General features: G+C 44.0%; 1 protein-coding gene across 1 annotated transcript in view; it reads right to left on the bottom strand.

Moving 5' to 3' along the window:
- ALK (ALK receptor tyrosine kinase) overlaps positions 1 to 25,251 on the bottom strand; it is a gene marked incomplete in the record, with an annotated part of 645,074 nt that overhangs the window by 43,720 nt on the left and 576,103 nt on the right. The window contains 3 exon segments of the mRNA XM_073628762.1: positions 4,019 to 4,148; positions 11,545 to 11,609; positions 20,271 to 20,361. Coding sequence (XP_073484863.1) covers positions 4,019 to 4,148; positions 11,545 to 11,609; positions 20,271 to 20,361 — 286 coding nt within the window.

Below are 25,251 nucleotides of genomic sequence, written 5' to 3'. Positions count from 1 at the left end.
GGGGGAATGTTGTGGATGGCCTTGTATGTTGTGGTTAGCATTCTGAATTTTATACGGTGGGGGAGGGGAAGCCAGTAAAGGGATTGGCAGAGAGGGGCAGCAGTCACGGATTGATTAGTAAGGCATATTAGTCTGGCATCAGCATTCATAATAGACTGAAGGGGGGATAGCCTGCGTAAGGGTAGGCCATTAAGGAGAGAGTTGCAGTAGTCAAGGCGAGAAATAATCAAGGAGTGAATAAGTTGCTCTGTGGTGTCATTAGTCAGGAAGGGTCGAATTCTGGAGATGTTGCGGAGGTTAAGGCGGCAGGAGTTAGCCAGTGATTGGATGTGGGGGCTGCAGGATAGGTCAGAGTCAAGGATTACACCCAGCACCCTGGCATGTGTGGGGGACCAATGGTTGTGTTGTTGATCTTAATGGTAAAGTCATGGGGAGGGGGACCGGGAAGGAGGAAATATAACAAGCTCAGTTTTGGAAAGATTGAGTTTAAGAAAGTGGTGTGACATCCATACCGAGATGTCATTCAGTAAGTTTGAGATCCTTGAGGAGATCGAGGGGGTGAGTTGAGGAGTGGAGAGATAGATCTGGGTGTCATCGGCGTAGAGGAAGCCATGGGAGGTTATCAACTGGCCCAGGGAAGAGGTATAGAGCGAGAATAGTAGGGGCCCAAGGACGGAGCCTTGGGGTACTCCAATATAGAGAGGAAAAGGAGCGGAGGAGATGGAGTTGAAAGTGACACTGAAAGTGCGCTGAGATAGGTAGGAAGAGAACCAGAATAGGAGGAGCAGGTGGTCAACTGTGTCAAAGGCAGCAGAGAGGTCTAAGAATATGAGTATGGAGTAATGGCCATTGGTTTTAGCAGTTAGTAGGTTATTAGTGAGTTTTAGTAAGGCAGTTTCAGTGGAATGTTGTGGACGGAAGCCAGACTGTAGGGTGTCGAGAAGGTTGTTGTCCGTGAGGTAGCGACTCATTGGGTCATGGACAAGGCGTTCAATATGCTTGGAGGCAAATGGGAGCAGGGAGATGGGTCTTAAGTAATTCAAACAGGTGGGGTCTAGTGAAGGTTTTTTAAGTATGGGGGTAACCAGTGCATGTTTGAGCAGGGAAAGAAAGGTGCCGGAGGAGAGAGAGAGGTTGAGGATGTGGATTAGGGAGTTTAGGATAGAGTGGGAAGGTGGTCGCAGTAATTGTGAGGGGACAGGGTCCAGGGGACAGGTGGTGAGGTGGGCCATGGAGAGGAGTTTATCAATTTTATTGGTGGTAACTGGGCAGAAGGAAGAGAGTATTGAATGTGGTGTTGCACCTGATGTGTTGGGTAGGGGAGGAAGTTGAATGCTGGATATCTCCTTGTGAGTTGTGTCGATTTTGCTTTTGAAATGGTTGGCAATCTGGTGGTCAACTGTTTTGAAGGCAGCAGAGAGGTCTAATGCCCCGTACACACGGTCGGACTTTGTTCGAACATTCCGACAACAAAATCCTAGGATTTTTTCCGACGGATGTTGGCTCAAACTTGTCTTGCATACACACGGTCGCACAAAGTTGTCGGAAAATCCGATCGTTCTGAACACGGTGACGTAAAACACGTACGTCGGGACTATAAACGGGGCAGTGGCCAATAGCTTTCATCTCTTTATTTATTCTGAGCATGTGTGGCACTTTGTGCGTTGGATTTGTGTACACACGATCGGAATTTCCGACAACACAATCCGATCGCACTTTTTCCAAGCTTTCTACAAGCAGAAAAATGTGTGCTCCCGGTTGAGTGGAAAGCTCTAGCCTATACATACAATGAATGTAATAATTCTGTGTATAGGAAAAACTTTTTTTCATTGTTTTGATAGAGTAGGAGAGGGTTGACCCCCTTTCCTGTTGTCGGTGGAAAGGTTACAGCTGTAGTGGTGCTGGCATGTAAACGAGAGCAGCCAGGTAATTGTTTACCTATTTAGTCCCAGCTACAGGCTTTCTTGTAGAAGTGATCGCTTCAACACTGCTAGGAGGGTGTGAGCCATCCCTTACTGACCAACCCCCCAACCCCCCCCCACTATGTTTTTTCAGACTCACCTGTCCCACCTGGGTGCTCGGGATCTTCATGGCGTGAGTCAGGATCTCCCCTGGGTAGTATGAACCTGGAGGTGCCCAGAACTTCTGGGTTTAGAGTCTGTGCTCAATTAACTTCAATGGGGTGCAGAGGAGACATTAAGGGTCTAATAGACCTCTAAAGTGTCCTTAAAGAGAACCTGCCACCTGCACTATGCAGCAAAGAAGAGGAACATTTGGGAAGAGAAGAGGGATGTCTGGGAAGAGAAAAAGGAACATCTGGAAAAAGAAGAGAGATGCCTGAGAAAAGAGGAGCATCTGGGAAGAGAAGAGGGATGCCTGAGAAGAGAACTGGAATATATGGGAAGAGAAGAATAAGGTCTGGGAAGAGAAGAGGGATATCCAGGAGGAGAAGAAGAATGCCTGGGAAGAGAAGAAGAGTGTCGGGAAAGAGAAGAGGACCATCAGGGAAGAGAAGAGGAAAAATCTGAGAAGAGATGAGGCTTGTCTGAGAAGAGGAGAGGAACATCAGGAAAGAGAAGATGGATACCTGGGAGGAGAAGAAGAATGTCTGGGAAGAGAAGAGGAGCGTCTGGGAAGAGAAGAGGATTTTCTGTGAAGGGAAGAGGAATATCAGGGAAGAGAAGAGGAAGGTCTGGGAAGAGAAGAGGGATATCCAGGAGGAGAGGAAGAATGTCTGGGAAGAGGAGTGTCTGGAAAGAAAAGAGGAGTGTCTGGAAAGAGAAGAGGAGCATCTGGGAAGAGAAGAGGATTGTCTGCCGAAGGGAAGAGGAATATCAGGGAAGAGAAGAGGAAATCTGAGTAGAGATGTGTGAAGAGAAGAAGAAGGTCTGGGAAGAGAGGAGGGATATCTAGGAGAAGAAGAATGTCTGGGAAGAGAAGAGGAGTGTCTGGGAAGAGAAGGAGGAGCATCTGGGAAGAGAAGAGGAGCATCTGGGAAGAGAAGAGGATTGTCTGTGAAGGGAAGAGGAATATCAGGGAAGTGAAGACGAAAATATGAGAGGAGATGAGGATTGTCTGAGAAGAGCAGAGGAACATCAGAGAAGAGCAGAGGAACATCAGAGAAGAGAAGAGAAACATCCTGGAAGAGAAGAGGAACATGAGGGAAGATAGAAGGAACATCAGAGAAGAGAGGAAGAACATCTTGGAAGAGAAGAGGAACATCTTGGAAGAGAAGAGGAACATCTGGGGAGAGAAAAAGAATATCTGGGAAGAGAGGAAGAACATCTGGGAAATTACCTGGTCTATGTGTTGGGACTGCGTTGGGCAACACACACTGCCAAATGGGACTGGTGTGAACGAGCCCTAACTCTAACCCTAATTATTACTCTTACACTCACACAAACTCTCTCATGTTAACCTTAGCTTTCATGTGAACTTCAACCCTCATGTGAACTTTAAGGCTAACCCTATATACTAACTCAAGACCTCATGTTAACTTTACCTCTTGTACAGATTGACGTTCACCCTTAATATAACCAGTGGAATACAGGTTTAACCAGCTGGACTCTCCTTACTATCATCCTTGGGGCTCTAGTAATCACCATCAGCTCAACCTGTATCCCACTGACTATACAGGGGGAACTAGAATATCTGGGAAGCGGAGTGGAATATCTGGGAAGAGAAGAGCCCTGATCAAGGATGGTGTGTGTGGGGGGTGTTTAGAACCTCAAAACGTGCTGGATGTTTTATTCAGTTATTTGATGAATAATTAAAGCCAAACTGGACTCACTTTTGTGCTGGTGCTCTTTATTTTTTTTTTTCTGGATTCGGATTCTGGGTGCTCCAGTTAGGGTGACCCTGTCAGACAAGAGCGGTCTCAATGGGACCACTGAGCCTTAGGAACTGGTTTGACACTCTGCAATATCACACCACTGAATATGGAGCCTCTCCCCGATGCATATTCTACATATACGTTGGACACAATGAAACAATTAATAAGGTCATCTGCTCCTCTCACCACTCTGGGTCGTGTCTGTCGGAGGAAGGACTTCAGATCTCCTCCAGTCATAAGTTCCAGCAGAATGAATCTCGGCAGAGCCTGCAGACTGACACCAATGCAACGCACAATGTTCTGGTGGTTGAATTTACTGGGAAGAGAGATGGACATGGTTCACCCAACCAGAACGCACATTTTATATTTTTGTAATAATTTTCAGTAACAAAAACAGTCATGAAACAAAAAGATTTACAACAACAAATAATGACAACCAATAAATGAATAAAAGTGGTCAGCGGTGGAGATGAGTGAAATTTGGAACATGGGGACATCTCAAAATCACAAACCTCCTAAACCTCAAAATCTCACCTTTTAATCCATACAGAAGACTGAACTGAAGTGGCTTTGGTGGTTGGTAAGAGTACAATGGGCCTTATATCGTTTCTGACGGTTGCAGAAGCTCCTTTCACTTATTCTGAACCGGTTCTTGGGCCACTAAATGGCCTCTCAGTAGCTGGGAACATTTTGTTAGCTGCTAAGTGGCAGAAGAACCAAAAACTAAGGGCCCATTCACACCACAGTAAGATGCATATAACATGTGCCCACTGGTGTGCGTAGAACACATCACAAGGCTTGTTAAAGTGGAGTTCCACCCAAAAAATTATAATTTTACATAAATGTGCAGCAAGTAACAAAGCAAATGACATTTGGAGATTTTTTTTTGTTTTTTACTTACCTTTTAATCCCTGTTGCTATGTGGTCCCTTCTAATCTCCCCCTTCCTCACCGTGGCTTCTGACGTCACTTCCCTCGGCTCTTCTGCTCGCTACTGCTCCTGGGAGATGTGTGTCATCATTTCCCAGGAGTCAGTGGGCAGCGCCGAAAGCTAGGTTGCCATAACAACAGGGTGGGCACTTCCGACGACCCCGCCCGTTGTGATGGCAACCTGTATAGTTTCCGTGCTATTACCGCGCATGCGCGAGAACGGGCGGTGCATGCTGGGAATACAGCAGCAGCGTATCGCAGAATAATCTGCTTGTGGGCTTCCCCCGCCCACAAGTAAGATGGGAATCCGCAAGAATGGAAAATCAAAAGGTATTTTTTATAATTATCTTCTAAAGGCAGCACTAACTACATGAATTATATTTGATCAATATGCATTATGCAACAGTACTATTTATTAAAAAAAAAAGATGTGGGTGGAACTCCGCTTTCATTTTTTTTTTAACTTGACAGTTGATTTCATTCTATGTGCAGCTGAGAGTTGGAATGTGACACACAAAAATGCAACATGTTCTACATTTTTTGAGTGCACAGCAAGGAATCCTATTAGTGTGAACTGAAACATTAAGACACAAAGAACATTGCCTTGTCTATGTGATGGGAAAGAGAAGAGGGATGTCTGGAAAAGGGAAATTGAACATCTGTGAAGAGAAGAGGAACATCTGGAAAGGGAAGAGGGACATCTGGGAAGGGAAGAGGGATGTCTGGGAAGGGACAAAGGATGTCTGGAGAGAGAAGAGGAACATCTGGAAAGGGAAGAGGAACATCTGGGAAGGGAATAGGAATGTCTGGGAAGGGAAGAGGGATGTCTGGAAAGGGACAAAGGATGTCTGGGGAGAGAAGAGGAACATCAGGGCAGGGAAGAGGAATGTCTGGGAAGGGAAGAGGAATGTCTGGGAAGAGAAGAGGAACATCAGGGCAGGGAAGAGGAACGTCTGGGAAGGGAAGAGGAATGTCTGGGAAGAGAAGAGGGATGTTTGGGAAGTCAAGTGGAACATCTGGAAAGGGAAGAGGAACATCTGGGAAAGGAAGAGGGATGTCTGGAAAGGGACAAATGATGTCTGGGGAGAGAAGAGGAACATCTGGAAAGATAATAGGGATGTCTGGGAAGAGAAGAGGAACATCAGGGCAGGGAAGATGAACATCAGGGAAGAGAAGAGGAATGTCTGGGAAGGGATGAAGAATGCCTGGGAAGGGAAGAGGACTGTCTGGGAAGAGAAGAGGAACATCAGGGCAGGAAAGATGAACATCAGGGAAGGGAAGAGGAATGTCTGGGAAGGGAAGAGGGATTTCTGGGAAGAGAAGAGGAACATCTGGTAAGAGAAGAGGGATGTCTGGGAGGGGAAGTGGAACATCTGGAAAGGGAAGAGGAACACCTGGGAAGGGAAGAGGAATGTCTGGGAAGGGAAGAGGAATGTCTGGGAAGATGAACATCAGGGAAGGGAAGAGGAACATCTGGGAAGGGAAGAGGAACATCTGGGAAGGGACAGAGGATGTCTGGGGAGAGAAGAGGAACATAATAGGGATAGATGTCTGGGAAGAGAAGAGGAACATCTGGGAAGGGAAGAGGAACATCTGGAAAGGGAAGAGGAATGTCTGGGAAGGGAAGAGGAATGCCTGGGAAGGGACAAAGGATGTCTGAAAAGAGAAGAGGATCATCTGGGAAGAGAATAGGGATGTCTGGGAAGAGAAGAGGAACATCTGGGAAGAGAATAGGGATGTCTGGGAAGAAAAGAGGAACATCAGTGAAGAGAAGAGGGATGTTTGGGAAGAGAAGAGGAACATGAGGGAACAGAAGAGGAACATCTGGGAAGGGAAGAGGAAGATCTGGGAAGGGACAAAGGATGTCTGAAAAGAGAAGAGGATCATCTGGGAAGAGAATAGGGATGTCTGGGAAGAGAAGAGGAACATCAAAAAAGGGAAGAGGAAATCAGGGAACAGAAGAGGAACATTTGGGAAGGAAAGAAGAACATCTAGGGACAAAGGAAAATAAATATTTGGGAAGAGAGAAGGAATGTCTACAAAATTATCAAAATCCAAGAACAAAAATGTCATATATTGCAGCTTTCCGGTCCTTATATGTGGTGGCTGCCTTAGTTTCCTTTTTTTAGGCTTTATTTTCACCTGGTACAGACTGATTTTTTTTCCTAATATAGCTCTATCAGAAAAATACCACATTTTAGCCACTAGATGGGGCAGAGCAGATGAGCACACTTTTTTGCTCTGATAGCACCATCTATGGCCGTAGTGCAGATTTTTTTTTTCTGAAATACCTCAATCAGAAAAATACCACATTATGGCCACTAGATGAAGCTGAAGAGAAAATGTATTTTCCTAATACCGCAGCCCCATCTAGTGGCTATAATAGAGCAACGCAGGATATACACTCACAGGCCACTTTATTAGATACACCTGTTCTATTGCTTGGTAACACAAATTGACAATCAGCCAATCACATGACAGCAACTCAATACATTTAGGCATCTAGACGTGGTGAAGACAACTTGCTGAAGTTCAAACCGAGCATCAGAATGGGGAAGAAAGGAGATTGAAGTGACTTTGAACGTGGCATGGTTGTTGGTGGCAGACGGGCTGGTCTGAGTATTTCTGGGATTTTCACACACAACCATCTCTCGGGATTACAGAGAATGGTGGGAAAAGAGAAAATATCCAGTGAGCGGCAGTTGTGTGGAGGAAAATGCCTTGTTGATGTCAGAGGTCAGAGGAGAATGGGCAGACTGGTTCCAGATGATAGAAAGGCAACAGTAACTCAAATAACCTCTTGTTACACCCAAGGTATGCAGAATATCATCTCTGAACACACAACACATCCAACCTTGAAGCAGATGGGCTACAGTAGCAGAAGACCACACCAGGTGCCACTCCTGTCAGCTAAGAACAGCAAACTGAGGCTACAACTGGCACAGAATCACCAAAATTGTACAAAAGAAGACTGGAAAAATATTACTTGGTCTGATGAGTCTGGATTTCAGCTGCAACATTCAGATGTTGGGGTCAGAATTTGGCGCATGGATCCATCCTGCCTTGTATCACCGGTTCAGGCTGGTGGTGGGGGTGTAATGGTGTGGGGGATGGGATATCACTGGTTCAGGCTGGTGGTGGGGGTGTAATGGTGTGGGGGATGGGGTATCACTGGTTCAGGCTGGTGGTGGGGGTGTAATGGTGTGGGCGATGGGATATCACCGGTTCAGGCTGGTGGTGGGGGTGTAATGGTGTGGGGGATGGGACATCACCGGTTCAGGCTGGTGATGGGGGTGTAATGGTGTGGGGGATGGGTTATCACCGGTTCAGGCTGGTGGTGGGGGTGTAATGGTGTGGGGGGATGGGATATCAGCGGTTCAGGTTGGTGGTAGGGGTGTAATGGTGTGGGGGATGGGATATCACCGGTTCAGTCTGGTGGTGGGGGTGTAATGGTGTGGGGGATGGGATATCACCGGTTCAGGCTGGTGGTGGGGGTGTAATGGTGTGGGGGATGGGATATCACCGGTTCAGGCTGGTGGTGGGGGGTGTAATGGTGTGGGGGATGGGATATCACTGGTTCAGGCTGGTGGTGGGGGTGTAATGGTGTGGGGGATGGGGTATCACTGGTTCAGGCTGGTGGTGGGGGTGTAATGGTGTGGGCGATGGGATATCACCGGTTCAGGCTGGTGGTGGGGGTGTAATGGTGTGGGGGATGGGACATCACCGGTTCAGGCTGGTGATGGGGGTGTAATGGTGTGGGGGATGGGTTATCACCGGTTCAGGCTGGTGGTGGGGGTGTAATGGTGTGGGGGGATGGGATATCAGCGGTTCAGGTTGGTGGTAGGGGTGTAATGGTGTGGGGGATGGGATATCACCGGTTCAGTCTGGTGGTGGGGGTGTAATGGTGTGGGGGATGGGATATCACCGGTTCAGGCTGGTGGTGGGGGTGTAATGGTGTGGGGGATGGGATATCACCGGTTCAGGCTGGTGGTGGAGGTGTAATGGTGTGGGGGATGGGATATCACCAGTTCAGGCTGGTGGTGGAGATGTAATGGTGTGGGGGATGGGGTATCACAGGTTCAGGCTGGTGGTGGGGGTGTAATGGTGTGGGGGATGGGGTATCACCGGTTCAGGCTGGTGGTGGGGGTGTAATGGTGTGGGGGATGGGGTATCACCGGTTCAGGCTGGTGATGGGGGTGTAATGGTGTGGGGGATGGGATATCACCGGTTCAGGCTGGTGGTGGAGGTGTAATGGTGTGGGGGATGGGGTATCACCGGTTCAGGCTGGTGGTGGGGGTGTAATGGTGTGGGGGATGGGATATCACCGGTTCAGGCTGGTGGTGGGGGTGTAATGGTGTGGGGGATGGGGTATCACCGGTTCAGGCTGGTGATGGGGGTGTAATGGTGTGGGGGATGGGATATCACCGGTTCAGGCTGGTGGTGGAGGTGTAATGGTGTGGGGGATGGGATATCACCGGTTCAGGCTGGTGGTGGGGGTGTAATGGTGTGGGGGATGGGATATCACTGGTTCAGGCTGGTGGTGGGGGTGTAATGGTGTGGGGGATGGGATATCACCGGTTCAGGCTGGTGGTGGGGGTGTAATGGTGTGGGGGATGGGGTATCACCGGTTCAGGCTGGTGGGGGGGTGTAATGGTGTGGGGGATGGGATATCACCGGTTCAGGCTGGTGGTGGGGGTGTAATGGTGTGGGGGATGGGATATCACCGGTTCAGGCTGGTGGTGGGGGTGTAATGGTGTGGGGGATGGGATATCACCGGTTCAGGCTGGTGGTGGGGGTGTAATGGTGTGGGGGATGGGGTATCTCTGAGGAACGTTTCCAACATCTTGTTGTATCTATGCCACCAAGAATGAAGGCAAAAGGGGGTTCAAACCGCTACTAGCAAGGGGGACCTAATAAAGTGGCCGGTGAGTGTGTGCCCAACCTGCACCATTAGGTACATGATGTTGGCCTCATCAGTCTGAACATTGACTGGGATAATAGTATTGATCTCTACCAGCCTCATGTAATATATTCCCAGTCTTGAATGGTTTTCTCCAGCATCTCCCCAGCCAACAATGTATCTTCTCCTCACTCTCTGACCCTCAGTTCCTGTATTAGCTCTGCAGTCTCTGACAGTCCTCTCCAGCATTACATACAGTAACTTGAAAATGTATTCACACCCCTTGAAATTTTCCACATGTTGTCATGTTACAACCAAAAACATAAATGTATTTTATTGGGATTTTATGTGATAGACCAACACAAAGTGTCACATAATTGTGAAGTGGAAGGAAAATGATAAATGATACAAATATATATGTGAAAAGTGTGGGGGTGCCTTCAGAAGTCACCTAATTAGTAAATAGAGTCCACCTGTGTGTCATTTATTCTCAGTATAAATACAGCTGCTCTGTGAAGCCCTCAGAGGTTTGTTAGAGAACCTTTGTGAACAAACAGCATCATGAAGGGCAAGGAACACACCAGACAGGTCAGGGATAATGTTGTGGAGAAGTATAAAGCAGGGTTAGGTTATAAAAAAATATTCCAAGCTTTGAACATCTCACGGAGCTCTGTTCAATCCATCATCGGAAAATGGAAAGAGTATGGCACAACTGCAAACCTACCAAGACATGGCCGTCCACCTAAACTGACCGGCCGGGCAAGGAGAGCATTTATCAGAGAAGCAGAGAAGAGGTCCATGGTAACTCTGGAGGAGCTGCAGAGATCCACAGCTCAGGTGGGAGAATCTGTCCACAGGACAACTATTAGTCGTGTTCTCCACAAATCTGCCCTTTATAGAAGAGTGACAAGAAGAAAGACATTGGTGAAAGAAAGTCATAAGAAGTCCTGTTTGTAGTTTGTGAGAAGCCATGTGGAGGACACAGCAAACATGTGGAAGAAGGTGATCTGGTCACATGAGACCAAAATTCAACTTTTTGGACTAAAAGCAAAACACTATGTGTGGGGGAAACTAACACTGCCCATCACCCTGAACACACCATCCCCACCGTGAAACATGGTGGTGGCAGCATCATGTGGTCTGGGTGCTTTTCTTCAGCAGGGACAGGGAAGCTGGTCAGAGTTGATAGGAAGATGAATGAAGACAAATACAGGACAATCTTAGAAGAAAACCTGTTAGAGTCTACAAAAGACTTGAGACTGGGGCGGAGGTTCACCTTCCAGCAGGACAACGACCCGAAACATCCAGCCAGAGCTACAATGGAATGGTTTAGATCAAAGTATATTCATGTGTTAGAATGGCCCAGTCACAGTCCAGACCTAAATCACACTGAGAATCTGTGGCAAGACTTGAAAATTACTGTTCACAGACGTTCTCCATCCAATCTGACAGAGCTTGAGATATTTTACAAAGAAGAATGGGCAGAAATGTCCTCTCTATATGTGCAAAGCTGGTAGAGACATCCCCAAAAAGACTTGAAGCTGCAATTGCAGCGAAAGGGGGTTCTACAAAGTATTGACTCCGGGGGGCGCCATACAAATGCCCCCCCACACACTTTTCACATATTTATTTGTATCATTTATCATTTTCCTTCCACTTCACAATTATGAGCCACTTTGTGTTGGTTTATCACATAAAATCCCAATAAAATACATTTACGTTTTTGGTTGTAAGACGACAAAAAGTGGAACATTTCAAGGGGTATGAATACTTTTTCAAGGCGCTGTACATTGAACAATACGTGGGGCCCTTTGGTGATATCAGGGGCCACATTTGAGGTCCACCTTTAGCTCAATAGTTGACAATCCCCGGTGTATTCTCACCTGATGATGAGCGCCTCCATCAGGAAATCCAGCTCATCCTGCTCAGAGCACACCTCCGGCAGAGTCTGTGAACAACAACAACACTCATCATACAGAAGATCAATGTGTGGGAGGAGTCAGAGATTCCATTCACAAATCCAACCAATTACAATTTGGTGCAGTAGACATAAACCTGAACCCAGCGACATTTAGGCTCCGAAGTCGTACGACTTTGATGCGGCTTTCCACACTCAGGCACTCAAGTCGCATCAAAGTTGTGCGCTGACTTTAAGTTCCATAGATTGGAACGGGAGCCATATTGATATCTGATATTCCTTTCCTACATGTAAAAAAAAAAAAAATTTTTTTTTTTTGCTAAAAAACAAATTAGAACCCCCAAACATTATATATTTTTAGCAGAGACCTTAGAGAATAAAATGGCGGTCGTTGCTATTTTTTTATGTCACGCGGTATTTGCGCAGAGGTTTATAAAATGCAATTTTTTTGGATTTTTTTTTTTAACTCTAATGCAAATAAACCCACAACACATAACCCCATTTCTTGTAAAAAAATATAAAAGGTGATGTTACGTCAAGTAAATAGACACCAAACATGTCACACTCGTGCAATGGCGACAAACGACAAACAATGCTTTAAAAGCCTTTACAGGTCACCACTTTAGATGTACAGAGGAGGTCTGGTGCTAGAATGACTGTCCGTGATCCGACGTTCGCGGTGATACCTCTCATGTGTGCGACGATCGCTGCTTGCGTGCGGGACCGACGGAGGGAATGTAAAACATCCCATGTGACAGGTCCTCTTTGTGGAGGGATCTATAAATCCCCAAATCCCTCCTCTGCCCCTTAAAAGTGTTCAATACGCCAAGATCTGTGTTTTTTTAATGCTTTTTCTTTTTTTAAATGGCGCCGTTGACATCCGGATAAACTGGAAGTGATGTCATCGCTTCCGGTTCACCACAGCCAATCCCGGCTCTGTTCGGCTGAAGCTCAAGTCTCCCGGTTGGGACAAGAGATCCCGGTATAGCCGAGGAAGGTGGCGGTGAATGGGGGGGGGACGTCCCCTTCTGCTGCTTGTAAAAGAAATCCAGCTGCTAGCTAGCCGCTAGGATTGCTTTTATAAGAGAGCCGGCCGCTGTCCCTAAAAACAGCTGCTGGCATTAGACATGACGAAAAAATGTGTTTTGTTTAGTTTGGATTCGGTATTTACATTAATGTGTTTTGTTAAATATGTTTCATTCATTTTCGGAATTTATTTTTGTTTATTCAAATCTGAATCAATTCAAATTTTCAGAGTTTCAATTCGACTGAATTCGGAAAATTCGAATCGATTCAAATTCGAATTCCATTCAAATCAAATTCCATTCTGAATCAAATTTATTCTATTCCGAATTCTAATTTTGGAAGATGGTTATATTCTTTCTATTTTATTGATTTTATTGTTCTATTCTATTGTTTTATTTTTTTACTATTCTTCGGAAAACAGTTATATTGTTATAGTCTTTCCATTTTATATTTTTCTATTGTTTATTCTATTCTTTTCTTTTCTATGCCATTATTTTCTATTCTATTTGAATTCGAATTTATTCTATTCAAAATTTGAATTTCAGAAGATGGTTATATTCTTTTATATTTCTTTTCTTTTCTATTCTAATCTTTTATTTGAATTCAAATTTACTCTATTTGAATGTCGGGAAATGGTTATATTCTTTTTCTATTCTATTCTTTTCTATTGTGTTTAAATTTAAATTTATTCTATTTGGAATTAGAAAGAATATAACCTTCTTCCAAAATTCGAATTTCAAAAAGAATACATTTAAATTCAAATACAATAGAAAAGAATAGAATAGAATAGAAAAAGAACATTACCATTTCCCAAAATTCAAATAGAATAGAAAATAAAGGGATAGAAAATAAAATAAAAGAATAGAATAGAAAAGAATAGAGTGAAACAGAACAAAATAGAATAAAAAAAAAAAAAACAGAATAAAATAGATTAGGAATGAAATAAAATAGAAAAAATATAGCCATCTTCTGAAATTCAAATTTCAAATAGAATAAATTTGAATTAAAATACAATAGAATATAATAGAAGAGAAAAGAATAGAAGGAATAGAATAGACAAAAAAGAATAGCATAGAGTAAAATAGAAAGCATATAACCTTCCGAAATTTGATTTTATTCTATGCTATTTTTTTTGTCTATTCTATTCTTTCTATTCTTTTCTATTGTATATGAATTTAAATGTATTCTATTTGAAATTCGAATTTCAGCAGATGGCTATATATATATATATATATATATATATATATATATATATATACATATACACACATATATATACATACACTTATATATATATATATATATATATATACACATACATATATATTGTTTGGGGCTTCTAAGTAATTTTCTAGCAAAAAAAAAAACTCTGATTTTAACTTGTAAACATCAAGTGTAAAAAATAGGCTCGACCCTTAATTGGTTAAATTGTGAAAGTATCTGATCGCACAGATCTTGGGGTTTTGAGGGAGGGGGTTGAGGTCTTTTAAACCCCCAATCTCTCCATAAAGAGGACCTGTCACTGCGTATTACTGCCACAAGGGATGTTTACATTTCTGGTGACAGCAATGATAGTGATAAAAAAAAAAAAAAAAATGTAAAGAAACCGTGTAAAAAAAAACAATATATATAATAAAACAAATAAATTAAAAAAATGTAAATAAACTGTGTAAAAATAAAAATATATATATATAATAAATAAATATAATATAATAAAAATATAATAATAAATATAATAAAATAAATAATAATAAAAGATATTTGAGAGCGACTCCCTGTGCTCACGCGCAAAGGCGAACGAACACATGGATCTCACGCGCATATGTAAACGGTGTTCGCACCACACATGCGAGGTATCGCCACGTACATCAGAGGGAGAGCGATAATTCTAGCTCCAGACCTCCTCTGTAACTCTAAACTGGTCACCTGTAAAGGCTTTTAAAGTGTAGCCTAATTGAGATTTTTAAATCCATGGTGCCATTCAATAAGCGTGACGTGTTTGGTATCTATTTACTCGGCGTAACATCATCTTTTATATTTTACAAAAAAAAAATTGGGTATTATATTCTGCGTTTAAAATTCATTGAAGTGTATTTTATTTTTTTTAATTGTGTTAAAAAAAATGCTATATTGTGTGACATAAAAATGTGCAACACCCACCGTTTAAGGGCATGGGGGTCTCTCCAGCTGTTGCGAAACTACAAGTCCCATGAGGCATTGCAAGGCTGATCGTTACATGCATGACAGGCAGAGGCATGATGGGACTTGTAGTTTTGTGACAGTTGGGGGGGGGGCGCCTGTTTGAGACTCCGGCTCAACAAAAAATATCGAATGTTTGGGGGGTTCTAAGTAATTTTCTATCAAAAAATACAAATTTTTACATGTAAACAAAAAGTGTCAGAAAAGGCCCATCTTAAAAAAAAAAGTTCTTATGTTGATGAGGGGTGGGGGAGGGGGAAGGACCAGGGGAGGCATGATATGAGTCAGTCATACCATCAGGTACTTATATTGGCTGCATTTAAAAGAGACAGGCCAAATGTTTTGTGAATCAGTGTCAGGACTTGTGGTTGGAGATGTTGGGTGAGGCTCCTCCATGACACGTCTGGTTGTAGAGGAATCTGTCGGGGGAGGGGGGCGGTGGCGCAGCGCATGCAGCAGAGCCGTCACTGTAAAGCCGTCTCCTGTCATGGCTGCTGAGTCGGCATTTCCTGTAAATTCAATAAACGATCGACAGACCGAGAGGACATTGAGAGGCGCAGAAGCGCTGACAGGCGGGGAGTCACATCTACTTCTGATCTTCGGGGGAGACGACAACTTATCGATCAAAGTCCTCTCTATACTTCTAATAATAAATATTTAAAGGGCCGGTAACACCAACTCATACATATCATACCCGACATGGAGGAGAAGAGCCGTTCCTCCAAACCGGTGCTCTGAACACAACGGAAGCGGCTTAGAGTGATAAATAAAACCCGCACCCCCTTATTTCAGAGTCCCTATCAGCGCCCCCCTTATAGCAAGGTCCCAGTCATTGCCCCCGTTACATCAGGGTCCCCATCAGAGTCCCCCCTTACTTTAGGGTCCCCATCAGCGCCCCCCCTTTACATTATCGTAATCATCTGAGTCTCCCCCCCTACATCAGCTGACCCTATTATTGCCCCCCTTACATTAGGGTCCCCTCAGAGTCCCCCCTTACATCAGGGACCCCATCAGCGCCCCCCTTACATCAGCTGTCCCTATTAGAGTCCCCCCTTACATCAGGGTCCCCATCAGAGACCCCCCACCCTTTACATTAGGGTAAACAACAGAGCCCCACTTACATCAGGGTCCCTATCAGAGTCCCACCTACATCAGCTGACCCTATCATTGCCCCCCTTACATTAGGGTCGCTATCAGAGTACCCCCTTACATCGGGGTCCCCATCAGAGTCCCCCCTTAGATCAGGGTCCCCATCAGGGTCCCCCCTTAGATCAGGGTCCCCATCAGGGTCCCCCCTTAGATCAGGGTCACTATCAGAGTACCCCCCTACATTGAGGTCCCCATCAGCGTTCCCCCTTACATCAGGGTCCCCATCAGAGTCCCCTCTTACATCAGTGTCCCCTCTTACATCAGGGTTGCTATCAGAGTACCCCCTTACATCGGGGTCCCCATCAGAGTCCCCCCTTATATCAGGGTCCCCATCAGAATCCCCCCTACATCAGGGTCCCCACCAGAGTCCCCACTTACATCGGGGTCCCCATCAAAGCCCCCCCTTACATCAGGGTCCCCATCAGAGTCCCCCCCTACATCGGGGTCCCCATCAGAGTCCCCCCCTACATCGGGGTCCCCATCAGAGTCCCCCCTTACATCAGGGTCCCCATCAGAGTCCCCACTTACATCGGGGTCCCCATCAAAGCCCCCCCTTACATCAGGGTCCCCATCAGAGTCCCCCCCTACATCGGGGTCCCCATCAGAGTCCCCCCTTATATCAGGGTCCCCATCAGAATCCCCCCTACATCGGGGTCCCCATCAGAGTCCCCCCTTACATCAGGGTCCCCATCAGAGTCCCCACTTACATCGGGGTCCCCATCAAAGCCCCCCCTTACATCAGGGTCCCCATCAGAGTCCCCCCCTACATCGGGGTCCCCATCAGAGTCCCCCCCTACATCGGGGTCCCCATCAGAGTCCCCCTTACATTGGGGTCCCCATCAGAGTCCCCCCTTACATCAGGAGTCTTCATCAGAGTCCCCCCTTACATCGATTTTCCCATCGCAGTCTCCCCCCCCCCCCAGACTGGCTCTTGGATCACAGTGGATTCTCTCTCAGAGTCCAGGAGAAGCACAACTAAAATCTGGGGTGGTTCAGCGCACCCCAAAATCCCCCTGGACCCAGCATGGTCCTTTAGCACCCAAGGTGATAGGGAAATCCCCCCCCACCCCTTCACCCAGGAGCTGAGAACGACTTCAGCATATAGTCTGCAGGTCCTGACAACTTGTGTCCTCTCTGGTATTCTCCCCATTCACACATTCGATCCGCAGAGAATACAGACAGATAACATTTGATTTTTTCCCCATTCGAACAAAACAGATTTACATTCAGTCTCTATGAGTGAACAGCGGTGTGATTTTGTTTTATGAATACGCCCCTCGGGTGTTTTTACTCCCTTCCTCCGCCCAGGAAGGGAACGCAGCACCCAACAAAAAAATAACCGGAATGAAGAAATGAGCGCCCAGCCGCGCCCTTCACAAGATGGTGCCTCTCCTGATTGGAGGCCAAGCAGACGCCGCGGAGACTCCAAGCGAGATTCCGGAGACTCAATAAAGCAGCAGAAGGATGATGGACGGCGCTCGTCTTCTGCCGACTTCTAGATGATATCATACCTGGAAGTACAGGAGATATACCCAGATAGGGGGGGGGGGGGCAGGTTAAATACCCAGAGTTTGGGGGGGAGGATTTAGAGGGGGGGGTGTTTAAAGGGGAAAGGAGATGGGTGGCCAGCTAAATACCCAGAGTTTTAGGGGGGAGGAAATTTAGTGGGTGAGGGAGGGGGTAGCAGGTTAAATACCAAGAGTTTAGGGGGGAAGGGACTTTAGAGAGTGGGGGGGGCAGGTTAAGTACCCAGAGCTTGAGGGGACAGTTTTGGAGGGTGGGGGAGGGGTGGCAGGTTAAATCCCCAGAGTTTGGGGGGAGAGTTTTAGAAAGTGGGGGAGGGGTGACAGGTTAAATACCCAGAGCTTGAGGGGGAAGGAGATTTAGAGGGTGGGGGGGGTGGCAGGTTTTAAATACCCAGAGTTCGGGGGGGGTTTAAAGGGCAAAGGAGATGGGTGGCCAGCTAAATCCCCAGAGTTTGGGGGGAGAGTTTTAGAGAGTGGGGGAGGGGGTGACAGGTTAAATACCCAGAGTTTGCGGGGGAAGGAGATATAGAGGGTGGGGGGGGGGGGGGGTAGGTGACAGGTTACATACCAAGAGTTTAGGGGGAAGGGACTTTAAAAAAGTGGGGGGGGGGGGCCGGGGCAGGTTAAGTACCCAGAGTTTGGGGGGGGCATTAGAGGATGTGGGAGGCGGGTGGCAGATTAAATACTCAGAGTTTTGGGGGGAGGGGCTTTAGAGGGTGGGGGAGGTAGGTGACAGGGTAAATACCCGGTGTTACACAGTAACCTGAGTTGTGATGTAACTGGAAAGCAGGACAGTTCAAAAAACGAGATCCAATCAGAAAATAAAGTAACATGGACAGTTAATGTTCCCTTTTATATACAGTGCCTTGCAAAAGTATTCACCCCCCTTGGCATTTTTGGTGTTTTGTTGCCTCACATCCTGGAATTAACATGGATTGTTTGAGGATTTGCTTTATTTAATTTACAGAACACGTCCACAACTTTGAAGATTTTTTTTTATTGTGAAGCAAACAACAAATAGGACAAAATAACAGAAAAAGTCAATGTGCATAACTATTCACCCCCCAAAGTCAATACTTTGTAGAGTCGCCTTTTGCGGCTATCACAGCTTTAAGTCGCTTTGGATAAGTCTCTATGAGCTTCCCACGTCTTACCACTGGGATTTTTGCCCATTCCTCCTTGCAGAACTGCTCCAGCTGCTCCAAGTTGGATGATTTGCACTTGTGAACAGCAATCTTTAAGTCTGACCACAGATTTTCTATTGGGTTTAGGTCTGGGCTTTGACTAGGCCATTCCAACACATTTACATGTTTCCCCTTAAACCACTCAAGTGTTGCTTTAGCAGTGTGTTTGGGGTCATTGTCCTGCTGGAAGGTGAACCTCTGTCCTAGCCTCAAATCACACACAGAGTGCTACAGGTTTTGCTCAAGAATATCCCTGTATTTATCACCATCCATCTTTCCCTCAACTCTGACCAGTTTCCCAGTCCCGACTGCTGAAAAACATCCCCACAGCATGATGCTGCCACCACCATGTTTCGCAGTGGGGATGGTGTTCTTTGGGTGATGTGATGTGTTGGGTTTGCCCCAGACATAGCGTTTTCTTTGATGGCCAAAAAGTTCAATTTTAGTCTCCTCAGACCAGAGCACCTTCCTCCATACATTTTGGGAGTCTTCCACATGCCTTTTCAGAAACTCAGAACGTGCCATTTTGTTTTTTGCTGAAAGTAATGTCTTTCTTCTGGCCACTCTGCCATAAAGCCCAACTCTATGGAGCGTACGGCTCATTGTCGTCCTATGTACAGATACTCCAGTCTCTGCTGTGGAACTCTGCAGCTCCTCCAGGGTTACCTTAGGTCTCTGTGCTCCTCTCTGATTAATGTCCTCCTTGCCCGGTCCGTGAGTTTTGGTGTGCGGCCGTCTCTTGGCAGGTTGGCTGTTGTGCCATGTTCTTTCCATTTGGTTATGATAGATTTGATGGTGCTCCTAGGGATCATCAAAGATTTGGATATTTTTTTATAACCTAACCCTGACTTGTACTTCTCAACAACATTGTCCCTTACTTGTTTGGAGAGTTCCTTGGTCTTCATGGCAGTGTTTGGTTAGTGGTGCCTCTTGCTTAGGTGTTGCAGCCTCTGGGGCCTTTCACAAAGGTGTGTCTATGTAATGACAGATCATGTGACACTTAGATTGCACACAGGTGGACATCATTTCACTAATTATGTGACTTCTGAAGGTAATTGGTTGCACCAGAGCTTTTTATGGGCTTCATAACAAAGGGGGTGAATACATACGCACATGACAATTATCTGTTTTTTATTTCTGAAAAATAGTTTTATGTATATATTTTCCAATTTTACTTCACCAACTTAGACTATTGTGTTCTGATCCATCACATATAATTCAGATTAAAAAAACATTGAACTAAAGGCTGTAATGTAACAAAATAGGTAAAAAGCCGGGGGGTGAATACTTTTGCAAGGCACTGTACTTTACTGAAGAAAAAGGGGACTAACTGCCTGACACCCTCATCATCTAAGGCAGGGGTTTCCAAACTACGGCCCTCCAGTTGTTCAGGAACTACAACTCCCATCATGCCTGGTCATGTCTGTGAATGTCAGAGTTTTGCAGTGCCTCATGGGAAATGTAGTTCCGCAACAGCTGGAGGGCGGCAGTTTAGAGATCCCCGATCTAAGCGATTGTATCCAACTGCTACATTGTTTCCATTGACAGAACTACTCCACTGATTGGACGTAGATGACATAAATAACTGAACAGGCGGCACGACTTACCTTCACAGCGACCTTTAGCGGAGTCGGGTCGTTAGGACTGGACAGTACTTGACCTTCATAGACTTCTCCGAACGCTCCGTGACCCAAACCTCTGCGGGGAAAAGACAAAGTCACTTCCAACCTCTATGGAAACAATGTAACACCACATCCCCCCCCCCCCAGTTTGTGAGTTTGTGCGGCGCTTCAAAATATAAAGGGAGATGAGATGTTACAATACAATGCAAGAGGGTTGGGAGGTCCCTGATCCGGAGAGCTTACAATCTAATAGGATTACAAACTGTTGGCAAAACAATAGCTTTATTTATAAAACAAGATATGCTCCTGTGGGTCCGTCTGCTGCACATTTCTATGACCAGTTATTATTCGTATATTTATTGTTCATATTCCTATAGCCCTGATGAAGGGGGCGCAACCTTGAGCCCCTAGAAAAGTGTTGGCTTATAGATCGAGCCCACCAGACCCAGCGGATGACTGTTCAGTGTACCGGCCCCCGACAGTACCACAAGTACCACATACCTCCCAATATTTAGAGATGGGAATGAGGGACACCTACTAACAAACGTATGTAGGCATAGGACACGCCCCCTGCCACACCCTCTTAAAGGAGAATTAACCAAATCTACAAGGACTTTTTTCTACCACTATTATTCCTTTATATTGGCTTTTAAAATGTACAAATGCAGCAATTTAGAAATTGAAAGGTTTAGCACCGGGAAACTTTTTTTGAAAGATAAAAAGTGCATTTTGGACATGTGCAATTTGTTTAGTTCCGAATTCGTTTTTTAACAAATTTTGACAAATTTGTTAATTCCGAAATTCCCGAATTTTTCAATTTCCAGAATTTTCCAAAATTACGAATTTCCGAAATTATGAATTTCCAAATTTTGAATTATCCGAATTTCCAAATTTCCAAATTATCAAATTTCCAAAAATTCAAAATTTCGGAAATTCGAAATTCGGAAATTGGAACATTTCGGAAATTTGAAAATTTGAAAATTCGGAAATTTGAAAATTTGAAAATTCGGAAATCCGAAAACTCCAAATTCAGAATTTCGGAAATGTGAAAATCCAAATTTTTGGTTTTCCGAATTTCCGAATTTTTAATTTTTGAATTTCCAAATTTTCGAAAAAAGCAAAAAAACGAATGAAACGAAAACAAACAGATTTTTTGTCAGTGCACGTCTAGTGCATTTTATATACAACTATAGAAATTAGACCAAAATGAGGGACAAATGAGGAGGAAAGAGGGACAGAGGGACAAATCAGGGACAGTTGGGAGCTATGGTACCATGTGATCACGGTGACCAATCACAGCAAATCACATGACAATTATACACAATTGGGTGGCTTCCTTTCATTGCATTCATTGTGTACTATTGTGTTGATGGCTGTGATTGGTCACAGTGATCAGTTGGTACAGACAGTGTACCATGTACCATGTGATTAGCTCTGGCCAATCACAGCTAACCACGATAGTAAACGTGGAATAAAATCAATTTTATTCAGTAAAAATGGTTACTTATAAAACAGTGAAATTCACTGGCATAAACGATCATAATAAATCCTGATCACTTCCCCAGAGTAGTACAATGTTACTATAGTAACAACGTATTGCTCTGGTCACAGTGTGTTAAAAAAAATAATCGTAAAAAGACAAAAAAAAAAAAATTTTTTTTTTTTTTTTTTTTTTTACACACTGTCACCAGTCATTGTCTCTGATCTCCGCCACACCAGTTATATGATGATGTACTGCACTGGTGACAGGATGTAAAAAAATAAAAAATAAAATTAAATTAAAAAAAATGTCTTTCTTTTTTTCCAAAAATATTGTGACAAAAAAATGACAACTTCAAAAAACCTCTTATTAAATGCCTTGGACTGTCTACTTTCCAAAAAAGGGGTCTTTTGGGGGGTATCTGTCCTGTCCTGGCATTTTCGGGCCTCAAGAAATGAGATCGGCCGTCAGTACATCAGGATTGATCGATTGATCAGATATATAATATATATATAATTTTCCTACAGAATAAATAATATACACTGATTTGGGTTATTTTCACCAAAGAAATGTAGCGGAATACATTTTGGCCGAATTTTATAAAGAAAGATTATTTATTTGCAAAATTTTATAACAGAAACAAAGAAAAACACCTTTTTTCGGTTCTTTTTAATTTAGCAAAAGATAAAAAAAAAAACCCCAGTGGTGAATAAATACCACAAAAAGAAAGCTCTATGTGTGTGAAAAAAATGATAATATTTAATTATGTGTACAGTGTTGCATGACCGCGCAATTGTCATTCAAAGTGTGACAGCGCTGAAGGCTGAAAATTGGCCTGGGCAGGAAGGGGGTAAAAGTGCCCGGTATTGAAGGGGTTAAGTGATACAAAACCCGGGAGATTGCAGTCACTATATCTGCTCTTTCACAGTACTAGAAATGTGCAATTTGTTTTGTTCCAGATTGATTTTTATAATGAATTTCGAAAAACCAGTTTAACTAATTTTTCCGAATAATCGTAAATTTGAATATTCGAAAAATCATAAGTTCGAAAGCTCGTAAATTCACAAATTTAAGAATACGGAAATTCGAAAATCCAAAAACCCGAAAATTCAAAAATCTGAAATAATAACTAACTAATAATAACTTAACTATTAAATTATAGGTATTGGAATTTCCTTTCAAATTTAAGTGTTAGTGAACGTAGCGAATACGAATTTATCCGAAGTTACGAATTATCCAAAATGACGAATGCCGTATCTAAACGAATGAAACGTAATGAATTAATAATAATAAATAACAATAATAATTATAAAAACGTATTATTATTATTATTATTGTTGTTTATTATTATTAATGCATTACGTTTCATTCGTAACTTCAGATAAATTTGTATTCGTTACTTTCACTAACAGCCAAATTTGAAAGGAAATTCCAATACCTCTAATTTAATAGTTAGTTATTCTTTAGAATTTTCAGATTTTCTTTTTTAAATTCACGAATTTTTGAATTCACTAATTTTTTTGAATTGCGATCATAACGAATGACCCGAAAAACGAAAAAACAAAAACAAATGAAATGAAAACGAACAAATTTTTGGTCAATGCACAGGTCTACACAGTACACGGATCATGGAAATGCAATTATTTTAGTAAATATAAACTGCTAAATACCTTTTTTCTCATCAGCAGTATAGAGCAGTCTTGTGACTTCCATCAGTGTCCAGCCAAGCACTGGGTAAAGCTTGTAGGAGGAGTTTTCTGACTGTGCTATGAGACTGCAAGACCCCTGACCCTCTGTTTGGACAGTGCTGATTGGCCCTGTGCTGATCACATGTACCCTCCCAAGAAAAAGAAAAAAAAAACCTCTCTAGCACTACACACCAAACTGAGCATGTGCAGCCTGACTCCATAGGCTCTGTGTTATCAGGAAGGTTTAGTAACACTTTAAGTGAGATTTATTTACAGTGAAACCAAATCTATTCAAACAACAGCACACAGAAAACATAAGGCTATAAAAGCAAACCATAACCCAATGTAAAAAAAAAAATCAAACTGGCAACCTAACAGAATATCAGAAAGCCTAACTAACTGTGTTCCCCATTTAATAGGTATATATATATATATATATATATATATATATATATATATATACATACATGCGCAGTATATTACCAAAAGTATTAGGACGCCTGCCTTTACACACACATGAACTTTAATGACATCCCAGTCTTAGTCCGTAGGGTTCAATATTGAGTTGGCTCCGCCCTTTGCAGCTATAACAGCTTCAACTCTTCTGGGAAGGCCATCCACAAGGTTTAGGAGTGTGTCTATGGGAATGTTTGACCATTCTTCCAGAAGTATATCTGTGAGGTCAGGCACTGATGTTGGATGAGAAGGCCTGGCTCACAGTCTCCGCTCATCCCAAAGGTGTTCTATCAGGTTGAGGTCAGGACTCTGTGCAGGCCAGTCAAGTTCCTCCACCCCAAATTCGCTCATCCATGTCTTTATGGACCTTGCTTTGTGCACTGGTGGGCAGTCAGGTTGTAACAGGAAGGGGCCATCCCCAAACTGTTCCCACAAAGTTGGGAGCATGAAATTGTCCAAAATGGCTTAGTATGCTGACGCCTTAAGAGTTCCCCTCACTGAAACTAAGGGGCCAAGTCCAACCCCTGAAAAACAACCCCCACACCATAATCCCCCCTCCACCAAATGATTTGGACCAGTCCTGACCTTAACCCAATAGAACACTTTGGGATTAATTAGAGTGGAGACTGCGAGCCAGGCCTTCTCGTCCAACATCATTGCCTGACCTCACAAATGTGCTTCTGGAAGAATGGTCAAACATTCCCATAGACACACTCCTAAACCTTGTGGACGGCCTTCCCAGAAGAGTTGAAGCTGTTTTAGCTGCAAAGGGTGGGCCAACTCAATATTGAACCCTACGGACTAAGACTGGGATGTCATTAAAGTTCATGTGTGAGTAAAGGCAGGTGTCCCAATACTTTTGGTGATACAGTGTATGTATATATATATATATATATATATATATATATATATATATATATATATATATATATATAAAATATACACACACACACACACATATATACTTTATATATAAAATGGGTAACACAGATAAACCAGGTAAACTGGAGATCCAGGGAACAGATGGGAAGGGTGGTACCAGGACTGAGATCAGGAACAAGAGAAGCAGATAAGAGGCAGTAGGGCAGGAGCAAGATTAGGGTCAAGATCAGAATAAACGACATGCAGTCTCTTGCAGCAGCAAAACACTGGAGCGGGGAGGGGAGAACCTAAATACTCTCCCAGCAGCCAGGAGATCCCAGTAATCAACTTCCACCTGGTGCTGGCTGGCTGCTGGGAGAGTATTTAGGTCCTCCCCTTGCCTCCTCTTGCAGCACCTCCCCCTGCAGCACTGTGCCCATTAAACACAGCCAAGGGGATGTATAGAATAGTGCAGACTGGG

Source organism: Aquarana catesbeiana, linkage group LG04, assembly GCF_042186555.1.
Source record: "Aquarana catesbeiana isolate 2022-GZ linkage group LG04, ASM4218655v1, whole genome shotgun sequence".
Taxonomy (NCBI): Eukaryota; Metazoa; Chordata; class Amphibia; order Anura; family Ranidae; genus Aquarana; species Aquarana catesbeiana.
Note: the sequence above shows the minus strand (reverse complement) of the source record. Positions and strands in the feature narration are given on the sequence as shown.